This window comes from Phyllostomus hastatus, unplaced genomic scaffold, assembly GCF_019186645.2.
Source record: "Phyllostomus hastatus isolate PE091 unplaced genomic scaffold, TTU_PhHast_1.1 phas_scaffold_501, whole genome shotgun sequence".
NCBI classification, from domain to species: domain Eukaryota; kingdom Metazoa; phylum Chordata; class Mammalia; order Chiroptera; family Phyllostomidae; genus Phyllostomus; species Phyllostomus hastatus.
In genome coordinates, this window is record NW_025334033.1 from 46,999,022 (window position 1) to 47,011,981 (window position 12,960).

Genomic DNA, 12,960 nt, shown 5'->3' on the forward strand with positions numbered 1-12,960 from the left:
GGGCAGCAGGCTGGACAGAGAGAAGCCTCAAAGCCTGCCCTGAGGACACTCCCACAGCTGCCCTCTGACCTCTCTGCTCCCTTCTCAGCTGTCCATCCTTGTCCTACTCCTCGGACCTGCCGGCCACCAGCGTCATCATCACCTTCCACAACGAAGCCCGATCGACCCTCCTGCGCACGGTGAAGAGGTAAGCTCCGCCTGGGGACCCTCATCTCGATGGGGCTGCTCCCTAAGGCCTTGGGGTGACCTGCTGAGCCCCTGGCTGGGGAGGACATTGAGATCAGGTGCTGTGGCCAGACGGGCACTGGGAGGGGGAGTCCTGCCTTCTGAGAAGCTGCAGCTGGTGAATCAGGCTCAGGGAGACCGCAGAAGTCCACGTGTTAGTGAAATGCACCGTCCAACACAAGGCCACATCCCCAGGAAGAGGGCAGAAATGTGGGGGTCAGGAACCAAGAGAGGCTGGGGTGGACGTGAGGCCTCAGGCGGACGGTGGCAGCTCAGCAGGCACCTGCCAGTGATTCAGACGGAGGCGCCCCTTCTGTCCTCCTAAGCTCGCCCTGTGGTTGAGTTTAACTCCTACTCACCCTGTTTCTTTGATGAACTTAGATGAGAACAGGATTCAGAAAGGAATACCTGGTAGTATTCCAGGGATTAAAGAGGCTTGAGTTTCCTTTTCCAGGGAGTAGAGGAAGACGAGGGATGGTGGGAGATAAAGAGTCGGGGGGCTTCCTGAGAACACCCCTCCTGACTCATGAGGCCCAAACGGGCCTGGCCAGCCTTCTAGGCAACAGGGTCAGCCAGGTCCCTGGCAGAGCCTGAGGAACACAGGGTTCCTCAGCCATGGGTCAGGGCCCAAAGGTTTGCAAGCAGCTGCCCATGGCCAGCATGCTGGCCTCCAAGCGGGGGGGGGGGGGGGAGCCCCACGGCAGGGAGGGGTAAATGGAGGGTGGCCCCTAAATCTGGGCTTCTCTGTCCCCTTCACTGCTCCAGCGTCCTGAACCGAACTCCGGCGAACCTGATCCAGGAGATCATTTTGGTGGATGACTTCAGCTCAGATCGTAAGTGTGCACCGCCTTTTGTTGTGCCCCTCCCAACCCCCACCTCCCCAGGGTGCCGTGGCAAGCGCTTTTGCCAGGTTGTCCTGGCCACCGTCACAGGCTGGCCTCGGCCCCCGACTGGCATCTGCGGTCTTTTCTAGCTGCCTTCCCTGGTGCTGCTTTTTGGTGCCAGAAGAGGAGAAAGAGTGATGTTGCTTTGGTGGGACACCAATGAGATGACATTTTTTAAAATTTGAAACAACATCAGCAGCATGCTTTCTTATTACAGCTGTCATGCGGAGAAGATTGTCCCTTCAATCTAGCTCCACAGATGTTAGACTGGTGACACGCTGGTGCTCTCTGGCGCCCCTGGTGGTAATGCCATAAGTACAGGCATTCCGACGTCTGGCCTAGGCATGGGGACCCAGGGCAATCCTTTGGCCACTAGAGGTGACATGTTCCTCCATGCCTCCCCATCCCCAGGGCTTGTCCTGGGCCTGGTATGGGCCAACTCCTGGACGGTTCTAATGGTGGCCAAACCTCCTGTGGTCTGATGCCCATGTCCGAACGAGTTTCCTTCTTTCCACCCTCAGCTGAAGACTGTTTGCTCCTGACCAGGATCCCCAAGGTCAAGTGCCTGCGCAATGACCGGCGGGAAGGTAAGTTCTAAGGCCTGGGGTGCCACCACAGACCCTTTTTGGCCTAAACCTCCACACCTCCTCACGCTCCTTTGGTGCCATGTCACACACACCTGCTGCGTTCCTGCGGCAAGAACCGAAGTCTGTAGAAAGTCCCTCCTGTTATCCCAGGTCAGCCCCGACCCCAGCGTGACTGCAGGCAAGTTGCCGTGCTGGGAAATGAGGATACTAATAGTCCCTTTCTGCCTTGCACAGTTAATATAAACGTGAAATGAGATGGGCTGTAGGGAAATGCTTTGGGACCATCAAAGGGCAGTATAAAGCAGACGTGACCACTTCCACCTAAGAGGTGTTTGGGGCATCGATGACAGCACAGGATTGTGCTTGGCACTCTAGGGGACACAGAAGAAGTGTAAAGTGTGGCCCCTGCCCTCAGAGAGCTGTGAGGTAGCCGGGGAGTCGCACTCTACCACTGCAACAGGCAGGTTTAATCATGTGGAGGAGTGGAGATCGGAAGACAGGGTGCTGGAGGAGAGCGGCGCGATCAGGGACTGGGCCTCACTGGCACAGGTCGGGGGGAGGCTGTGAGGCGGCAGAGCAGGGAGGGCGTTCCAGGCTCAGGGACTCTGCACGAAGAGGCGCTGGTCAGGCGTGGACGGATATACGGGGACCACTCACAGCCCTCCTCTCGAGCGTGTGTCTTGTATAGCCGGCATTCACTTTTTTAGCTTTCTCATACTCAGTCCTCATAATAGATAAGGAGACTTGGGTTTAAGGGGTTCAGAAATTTCCCAGGGTGCGGATGAGGAAAGGAGCCAAGATTATAACCTGGGAGGGGGCTCACCCCAGAGCCCAGCCTCCCCACCTCCTTTTCACTCTCCTTTCCCAGGAGAATCAGGGCCTGGTCAGCAGGGGGAATGGAGGTAGATGACAGGGGACCTTAAGCCAGAAAAAGACATTTAGACTTGATAAGGCAGATAGCAGGGAGCCACTGAAGGGGTGTGTGTGTGTGTGTGAGAGAGAGAGAGAGATGTATGTGATGGATGGATTTAACAAAGACCAGCCAGGCTGAGGGGACCTTCTTACTGGAATGGAAAAGGCCAGGGAGAAATCTCTAAGTATGGCAGGTCCTCAAATAATGTGGTTTCATTATAACATTGATGAGATGCTGTAGGAACTTAATTCTTGCTTCTATGAATTAGCCTACAGTAAAAACTGACTTTGTTATATGTCATTTCACTTCAAGTCCCAGAAGCTACCCGCGACGTTGAGTGAGGACTTGCTGTGCAGGGTTGCAGGGACCTGTAGGCCTGGAAACATGCTCGTTCCGGGGGTCTTGCCTGCAGATGCACGTTTATGCGGTGAATTTAAGGAGGTTTAAATTCGGTGATTTATAGCTACCTATTGAGTGAAGAGATGGGACAGATGGACTTGTGGAGAGGTGGATGAATAGTCAGATAGAGGCAGGGTGCCAGGCAAGGGGGTGACCAGGGATATCTCTCCAAGAAGGGACTTGTATTTTGAATTCTTAGAGGGAGGCCCTTCTACCCCCACAACTTACAGGGCACCAGTGGCTGCTCTGTCAGGGCCAGTGCCAGGGCCAGCTGGGCCTCCTCTCTCCTAACCAGGTAATTTTCCCAACCCTAACCAGGGAGCTGCCAAAAGCAAGGGCATTTTTTGGCTGTCGGTGCACCGTGGGCGAGTCTGGGGGAAGGGGGCGGAAGCAGAGCAGAACCCAGACAGCGCAGACCCCCTGGGCACCAGGCACTCTCCCCGACAGGCAGGGATTGTTCTGTCTCTGACTCTCAAGGTAAAAATCTGAGGCTCAGAGAGGTTAAATAACATGCTTAGGGTGAGCACAGGGGCTGGCGTGCTTACTCCAGCCTATCTTAGTCCAGAAGATTCTCTCCACGTCACCCATGATGGTGCAGCCGCCGGGAACTGCCCTGAGGTTCCCCCGGGGTCAGGGGAAAGGCTTTTGGTTTCTGGTTCTCCTTTGGTATTAAACCACATTTTATTGGCGATTTCCATTCACTGAACTCTGACTGTTCACCAGTGTGTTCTCAGAGCCCAGAACAGGGTCTGGCACGTGGAGGGCATTCTGAGAATGATCTTGGAGTAATGATGGCTGATGGGTGGATGAGAGAAAGAAAGAGAGGGAGGAAATAAACAAGGACAAAGTAAAGTTCAGTCACAGGTAGTCAGAGGAAACCTCGGCTCCAGAAGGGGCGGAGAGCCCAGAGACTTTGTGGGGATGGCCGGGCAGCAACTTGGCCAGCACCAACCCGTCCACGTCCCCTGCAGGGCTGATCCGGTCCCGAGTTCGCGGGGCAGATGTGGCCTCAGCGGCCGTCCTCACCTTCCTGGACAGCCACTGTGAAGTGAACACCGAGTGGCTGCAGCCCATGCTGCAGCGGGTGAAGGAGGTGAGTCTGTCTGTCTCCGGGGAGCTCCGTCCTCTCCAGATGTGCCCGCCATGTTCTTCCCATGAGGGCCCAGGAACTGTCTTTGAAGTTGGGTGGGCAGAGGAGGAGCCTCAGTGGTCTGCTACCTCCTGAGTGACTTCACCTCACGGAGCCTTCTCTTCTGAAAATGGAGATAATTATATTTGTCCCACCAGCTTGCTGTGAGAATTAAATTGGATGAAAGCCTGGGTGAGCTATAAAGCTGCTACTACGAATGGGTTGTTTTCCTCCTGGGGGAGGCAGGGTCCTGGGCTGGGGTGGGGTGGTTTGACTCAGGCTGGGGAGCCCGGGAAGGAGGGAGGACAGGATGGCGTTCTCCAGGAGAGATGGGGGCAGAGGCCCGCCCGACCGTGTGCCTGCTGTTCTCCAGAAGGGGGAGGACGGGGACAGATGGAGGAAAGGATGAAGCGATTACAACTTACTATAGAAAGGCAAATATCCCAGTTTAAAAATGAGCACAGGATTTGAATGGGCACGTCTTCAAGGAAGATACACCGTGGCCAACACGCACATGAAAAGGTGCTCAGTTTTTTAAGTCAGTGGGGAAGTGAGAGTCCAAACCCCGATGAGACGCCCAATAGGAGGGCTGTCATCAGAAAGGTGGACAGTAAGAGCACAGGAGAGGATGGGGACAAGGAGGAGCCTTCACACATGGCTGGTGGGAATGTCAAACCATGCAGCCCTCTGGGGGCCAGCCTGGCAGGCCCGCAAAAGCTTAAACACAGAGTTAGCCTCTGGCCCAGCACCACCACTGCGGGGCATATCCTAAGAGAAATGAAAACGTACTCCCCATGAAAACTAGTACCCCGGTGTTCAGAACGGAATGAAGTACTGATGCATACTACAACATGGATGAACTTTGAACTTATTCTAGGCAAAAGAAGCCAATCACTAAAGAACACATATTAAATGACTCCATTTACATAAAACGTCCAGAATAAGCAAATCCACAGAAACAGAAAGTACGTTAGCGGCTGCCAGGGGTTGAAGGGCGGGGGTAAGGGGGACTGACTGCTAATGGGCACAGGGTTTCTTCTTGGGTGATGGGAATGTTCTGGAATTAGATGGTGGTTGCACAGCCTTGTGACTGTAATAAAAACCATTGAATCTCACACTTTAAGATGGTGAATTTAATGGTACATCAGTTATACCTAATAAAATTGCTATAAAAGGTGAATCATATCTCAGTACAAAACAGTCTGTAAGAAGGACAAGGCGAGGCCCCCACAGAGAAGCCACGGTGGTCTCCCCTGATCCCTTACCTCCTAGGCTGTGTCATCCCAAGACGGGGTGTGAACCCAGGGGCAGAGCTGGATTCCAAGTCACAGACAAGAGGATTTTGAGGGTCCGTGCAGAGTGTGGGGAGAGGAGAGAAAGAAGAGGCTCTGCCCCATGTCCCTCCACAGAGGGCTGATAGAGGCCAGTTAAGTTTCATGTGTGGTGTATGACATAATTCACCACCACCACTACCCCTCAGTAAAAAACTTTGGTAAAATCAATATTACCCACCAAAGTTCTGGAGGTGGGTTTGTGTCCTGGAGGCGATGAAGGGACTAGTGAGCCTGACTTTGCAGTGGCTGTGGCATGAAAGAAGTGACCCCCAGGTTACACAAGGGAACACAGGGTCCCTGCCTTCACGCTGCTGGTGGCCCAGGTAGGAAGACCCAACCCAAGCATGTGCAAAGGTGGACGACAGTGAATAGAACAGATCAAGCCGGTAACAGAAGGCAGCATATGATTCACTGTCCCAGGAATTGTCTAGATTGTATGTAATTGTGAGAGCATCTTAAAAGAGGAAGAAATCCTCAGCCTAAAGCAATCAGGGAGAGCTTCACTGAGGAGGTGAGATTCTAGCAGGGCTCAATATATGTGAGAGCAAGAGGCTGGGAGAGCATTGTACCCGTGGGACCCAGGTGGGACCTTCCAGGAACTTAGATGTGATGATACAGGACAGCTCCCAGGAGCCTGAATGGCCCTGCAAGGAAAAGCTGGGTGTATGGCCTCGCACCTCGGAGAGACCTTCCTCCCAGAGCAGGCAGCGGGCCCTTCTTTTTGAGTCCCTGGCCTCACACCGTCTCGAATTTTTCTCTCCTAGGACCACACCCGTGTGGTGAGCCCCATCATTGATGTCATCAGTCTGGATAATTTTGCTTACCTTGCTGCATCTGCTGACCTTCGCGGAGGTGGGTCCTGCTACCCAGGGAGGGGCTCTAGACCAGAAAGGAGGCAGGTGAGGGCAGGCAACAGCCCTGGCTTGGGGCCCTTCTTCCCAGCTGTGCTAGAGGGTCTCACAACACCAGAAAATGGAAAGGGATTGGGTAGAGCCCTGGGGCTGAGGGCCAAGGGCCAGAACCAGCAGCTGCAGGCTCCTGGCACAATCAGTGGCAGAGCCAAGCTGGTCTTTCCCTCCCCCCAAACACTGACATGCCCTCCCCAAACATGGCCAGCCCAGGGACCAAGGCCAAGTTCTGGCAGAAAGCTGTTTTGCGGGTGGAGGGGGGAGACCCTCAACCTTGCGTGAATTCCTAACATGGACCCCCTAGAAATGGTCTTAACCTGCTCTGCTGATGTGGCAGCCATAGCCACATTGGGCTATTATACTCTTGAAATATCATGGGCCTGGCCCTGGCTGGTGTGGCTCAGTGGATTGAGCACAGGCCTGTGAACCAAAGGGTCCTGGTTCGATTCCCAGTCTAAGGCACATGCCTGGGTTGCGGGCCCAGTCCCCAGTGGGGGATGTGCAAGAGGCAACCACACACTGGTGTTTCTCTCCCTTCCCCATCCTCTAAAAATAAATAAATAAAATCTTTGAAAAATTAAAGAAAGAAAGACGACTGGTCTGAACTGAGACATGCTGTAGTATAAAACACGCACCAGGTTCTGAAGATTCAGTGTGGAAGAATGTGAGACATCTCATTAGTAATTTTTTATATTGATTATAAGTTGAAATGATAATATTTTTGGATATGCTTTGTTTAAAATGTCTTACTTAAATTAATTGTAGGTGTTCCTGCCACTTTTTGTTATGGCTACTAGAAAGTTTTGAATTACATATGTGGCTTGCATTTCTGGCTTGTATGATGTTTCTTTTGGGCTGCTGCTCTGGTCTAGACTTTGGGGCTGCACTGTCCAATACAGTAGACAAAAGCCACATTTGGCTATTTAAATTTATATTAATTAAAATTAAATGAAACTTAAAATCCAGTTCCTCAGCTGCACTAGTTACTTTCGAGTGCTCGGTAGGTGCGTGTGGCCGGAGTCTGCTACATTGCACGGTGCAGGGAGAGAAATGCCCATCACCGCAGGAAGTTCTGTTAGATGGACTGGCTGCTCTGGAGAATCTCAGGCTGGGAGCTAGCGGGCAGAATGGATTTTGTATTCGGGGTCCAGGTTTTCCATGAGTGAACATAACCATTCATTAGATCTTGGGGCTGAAAAAAATTCTGAGGGGAGCCAGGCATTTCTCCTCTGGGAAGTCACCTCAGGGCCTCTCCATTTCTGTTCCCCTGCCTGGAGTTCCCTTTCCCCAGATATCCGCATAGATCAGTCCTTCATTCAGGTCTCTGTTCAAATGTCACATCATCAGGGAACAACCTCTGACTGCCCTGACGAGAATAGCATAGGTGTCTCTCCTTCATTTGCTTTTCTAAGCACATTTCGCCGGTGTGACATATTACCCGCGCCCGGCCCCCATCCGTCTTGCAGTCTCTGCCTCATCCAGTAGAACAAAACTCCACGAGGGCAGAGACGTATCTCACTCGGGTGAAGGCATGACTTCTCGAATTGCCAGGCCCCCCTGTGAACTGGGCTCAGATCAAGGGAGACCCTGAGTGGGCAACAGCCGCCGGTGGGCTCTGCCCTGAGCCCACTTCTTACCCTGTTCTGTCCCTTAGGGTTTGACTGGAGCCTGCATTTCAAGTGGGAGCAGATCCCTCTCGAGCAGAAGATTGCCCGGACGGACCCCACCAAGCCCATAAGGTCAGGGCTGCTGTGAGCTCCGGGGAGACCCATTCTTTCCCTGGGTCTGGGGTCTGGGAGGCTGCGGGTGGGGCTGTTTCAGTCACCCGGGCTTCTGAAGCTGCCCAGTGTAAGTGCTGACTCTGTTCGGGCCTCCGGGACAGAGAGCACAGAGGCCAGGTGTCTAGCCAGACACCCGGCCCCAGTGACTCTGCAGGCAGGGATTCTGGGGCAAACGGGCTGGGGTGCTGGGGCCACATGGAGGGGCTTCTGGCTTCGTGAGCTCACGTGTTGCCTCTCTCCTCTCCTCGCTCCCAGGACACCTGTCATAGCTGGCGGAATCTTTGTGATCGACAAGTCCTGGTTCAACCACTTGGGGAAGTATGATGCCCAGATGGATATCTGGGGGGGAGAGAACTTTGGTAAGTTGGGAAATATAATAATAGCAACAACAATGTCAATAATGGGTGACTCTGATCAAGCACTTTCTATGTGTAAGGCCCTGTTCTAAGGATTTAATCCTCACAATGACTCCCTGAAGTAAGTACTATTATCTCCATTTTACTGATAAAGACACTGTGGCACAAAGATGTTAAGTAGCTGGTTCAGAGCCACACAGCTAGTAAACAGACAGAATTAGGTGGTTAGGGGGAGCCTGTGGTCACATGGCTACACATATATGTGGGAGAACATACAGGCTATATCATGGACCACAACTTAAACACCCGGTTGTTTCCCTACCAGGCCTGGGAGTGTGTTCAGTAGAGGGTAGTTAAATGTAAGCGATGGGGTCAGAGGGCCTCGTGTAAATCCCGGCCCTCTGATCCCATCACTTAACCAGTACCCTGGGGTTGCTAGTTACTGGGTTACTGGGTGGAGATCCTATCACCTATAAGCTCTTTGGCCCAAGTACTAAGTGACACAATGAGTTAAAATGCATGGCACCGTGCCCATGGCCATGATCATGACTTCTGAGGCTGTCGGAACCCTCTAATGCCAGAAGGAAAGGGAAGAGCCAGTGAATTCCCAGGGTTGCTGGTGAGGTTCAGGTTAGATAAAGGCCGGATACAGGTGGAACATCTGACATGGGTAGTTTAAGGGGGCTTATTAAAGGGACTGTTTACACAGAGTGGGCAAGATAGAGGGAGCCACAGGAACAGCCTTGTGTTGGGTGAGGCTGGTGACGGCTGGAAGGTGTCACTACCCCTGGGTCTGAAAGATGGGGAGGGAGTGCCTCCTGGCAGTAGCTGTGGTCTTGGGTCACCAGCAGCCAGCCCATGGTTCCTAGATGGAGGGGTGGGGGTAGGGCACAGCCACCCCAGTTCTCCCCCCTCTGATCTCCCACTGGTGCCTCTACTGGCTGAACCTGTATCCCGCCGGTAGGAAGCCCAGTGATGCAGCCTACCCAGGCAGCCTCGCAGGCAAGGAGCGGGGTGGGAAGGGTGCCAGGGCATCCTGCAGGTCCCCAGAGGTGGGCGGGTGCTTGGAGGCCTGTAAATACAGAGAGGCGTGTTCTTGTTCCGACAGTGGACCTGGTCCTCTGCAGAGCTCTTTCCCACGGCATCCTTTTTCTTCCTACCCGAGCTTCTTTAGAAGTAAATAGGGCTGGTGGTATCCCACCCGTTTGACAGGTGGGAAAACCAAGGCAGACGCTGCCTTCCAGATTCTAGTCAGGAAACTCCGTGTCTAACGGGTGTGCGGGGCACCTTGACCAGAGCCACTCGGGTGCTGTGAGGTGTGATCTAAGTGAAACCCTGTGTCTCTGAGACGTGGGGAGCAGGGCTTTCTTCTCTCTCCCTGATTGGAGGCAGATGAGCCGTGGAGCTTCCAACAGCCCTGGCCCCTTTCCCAAACCCGCCGGAGTGGAGACAGGCATGGGGCTTTCTCCCCTTGTGGCTTATTCTTGGAACCCTTTCGAGACAGGCATCTGGAGGCCTAAATTTGGGAACAGGGGTGCAATGACCCTCGCATTCTGACATGCATTCATGCGTTTAGGCCTAGTGACCTCCTCTGTGTCCTGGGCCTCAGCCTGAGGGGAGCTTTGGCAGAGCCGGTTTCCTGTGAAGACTTAGGAACTGAGGAACTAACGGTCTCTCTTGCATTCAGAGACCTTTTCTTTCTTCCTTTCTTTCTTTCTTCCTTTCTTTCTTTCTTTCCTTCCCCCCCCGCCCCCCCAGGGTGGGGACTGACAGGGAAACAAGTGAATGATCAAATAGCCGACTTCACTCTCCACCTGCAGCGAGGGCTCGGTGGTTGGGGGAACTGAAAGGCGAGCCGAGGAGTGGTTCTGGAGAGGGTTTGTTTCTCAGAAGAAATTCAGAGGCCCGTCTAGGCTAGCCATAGTGTCGAGCTGGGAGACTCCTGCCCTTGGTGGGTTTGGCTTTTCATTTTGTTCCCTTGTTGAAGGAAGGGAGACGTGTACACCAAGACTCACTCCTCTCCCGGCCTCCCACTCCCCGCCAGCCGAACTGGGGAGCCAGAGGCCACCTTGAGTGGGGGTGGCGCACGTGAAAACCTTGGGAGTCACATTTGGGTTCCTTTCCAGACCTAGTCCAATCCTGTCACTCCACTGCTGAAGACCCTGCCAGGGCTCCTGCAACCCTCAGAGCAACACCCAAAGCCCCGAAGTCTGCCCTTCCCCTGCAAGCACACACCATCAGCCCTGAGCTACTGCACTCCACACTCCGCTCTGGCCACCTGGCCTCCTTGCTGAGCCTTGAACTTGCCAGCCTTGCTCTTGCCTCTAGGTCTTCGCCCTTGCTTATACCATAATGTGGAGCATTATGCAGGAATGCTTGTCCCCTGAGGGACACATGACTCAATTCCTTGCCTCTTTTAGCTCAAATGTCCCCTTTCGGTGACCCTCATCAGCCTAGTTAAAATTGCAGCCCTCCACCCCAATTCTACTCATCCTCTTCCGTGCCCTACTGGCCTCATTTTTCTCCACTGCACTTACTATTATCTAATAGACTGCAGATAGGGTCCGGCACAAATAACGCCCCCTTTTTTTATTACAATTTTTTGTTACAAAATCATAAGCATGTAATTCTGTAACATAACAATATCATACTCAAGCATACCATAGGACGTTTTTGGTGAAATGTTCAAATTAAAGCCATAAATTATTACACCCATATTAAAACCATAACATCCATATTGTTACCCTACCAACCACACTCAAGCAGGTGTTACTTCTGCTGGACCCTGTGTTCTACTCATTTTCTTGTCTATCTATATTTTTGTTTCTTATTTTACTGAGATCTTATCTCACCCCACTAGCATGTAAGGGATTCTAGAATAGCATGTGACATACAATAAATAAGGACTCAGTAAACACTGAATTAACTAAAAAATCCAGTCATACAGTGCAGCTTGCTGGACAAAGTGTGAACTTCATGTTGCAATTCTGCAACTATTTGGGTGACCTTGAAAAGGTTATTTAACCTCTTTGATTTCCACAGTTCTTACTAAAAAATATGGTCGAACACACAATGCAATATACAGATCATGTACTATAGAAATGTACACTTGAAATCTGTTTGATCTTATTAACTAATGTCACTCCGATAAATTTAATTAAAAAATAAGACAGGCGGGTGTTTAACATGGAGTGGGTGTCAAACTGAGGACCTACTAATTTGACTTTGGGATTTTGATTTTGGTTTTATTGACCCCATCTGTCACAAAGGGCTCTTGTCTGTCATTAAATTAATGGGCAAAATAAAACTATCTATGCTTCAAAAGTATATACATGGGGATAATAGTGCTGACTTCACATGGTTGCTGTGAGATTTAGATATCAGCTATAAAGAGGATGGCACATAGTACATGCTTAGTAAGTGGATGATGGTTGCTGCTACTGTTAATAGCATTGTTGCTAATAATGACAACACTTGATAGTAGTATTCACAATATGGGCTGAGTGGGATAAAATGACAACTAACATAAGAAAGCTACTCAGGCAGAAATGGAACCAGGTGCTGCCCTCTGTCCCCAGGTCTGTCCCCAGTTTCAAATCTCCCTTGCTGAGCCAGCTGCAGAGCTCTGGCTAGGAGAAGGGACAGAGGCTTGCCCGTTTGCATTCCGACCTAGGGGAGCCCAGTAATGTAGCCAACCCTGTGTGTGGGTCCAGATATGCCGAACACCCAGTCCTGGCTGCTGGACCACACCTGGAAGTCCTTGGTGCACACAGGCCAGCCAGAAGGCAGGCGTTAGTCCTGCTGCCTGCACTCCCCACTCTGCTGGCCACTGGGAGGCCTGGGCCCACTGCACCAGGTGAAGGCCCTCAGGCCTGGCCAGAGACCAGGAGTGTCCTTATAGCCAACTGGAGAGTGGAAAGAGAGACCAAGGGACTGAAAGAACTCATGACAGGATGCTCTTGCTTTAAAAATAAATTTTTTAAAGTGTTTTGGGCCTGGCTGGTGTGGCTCAGTGGACTGAGCATGGTCTGGAACCAAAGGGTTGCTGGTTCCATTCCCAGTCAGGGCACATGCCTGGGTTGCGGGCCAGGTCCCTAGTATGAAGTGTGCAAGAGGCAACCACACGTTGATATTTCTCTTCTTCTCTTTCTCCTTCTCTTTCCCTCTCCCTAAGAGTGAATGAATGGCATCTTAAAAAAAAAGTGCTATGCTTATGGGTTTTCTGGGACATGAAGGAGGGTGTCCAACTGTAGAGCTAATACGAAAGAAAGTAGGAAATCGACCCCTGGCTGGCATAGCTCAGTGGATTGAGTGCAGGCTGCGAACCAAAGTGTCCCAGGTTCGATTCTCAGCCAGGGAACATGCTTTGGTTGCAGGCCATGACCCCCAGCAACCGCACATTGATGTTTCTCTCTCTCTCTCTCCCCTCCCCTCTCTCTTTCTC

General features: G+C 52.1%; 1 protein-coding gene across 1 annotated transcript in view; it reads left to right on the forward strand.

The window, feature by feature from the left end:
* Positions 1–12,960, forward strand: part of GALNT16 (polypeptide N-acetylgalactosaminyltransferase 16) — an 80,161-nt gene that overhangs the window by 53,426 nt on the left and 13,775 nt on the right. The window contains exons 3-9 of the mRNA XM_045823839.1: positions 89–187; positions 991–1,058; positions 1,631–1,696; positions 3,980–4,101; positions 6,236–6,323; positions 8,034–8,118; positions 8,416–8,519. Of these exons, the coding sequence (XP_045679795.1) occupies positions 89–187; positions 991–1,058; positions 1,631–1,696; positions 3,980–4,101; positions 6,236–6,323; positions 8,034–8,118; positions 8,416–8,519 (632 nt within the window). The remainder of the gene's footprint in view (positions 1–88; positions 188–990; positions 1,059–1,630; positions 1,697–3,979; positions 4,102–6,235; positions 6,324–8,033; positions 8,119–8,415; positions 8,520–12,960) is intronic.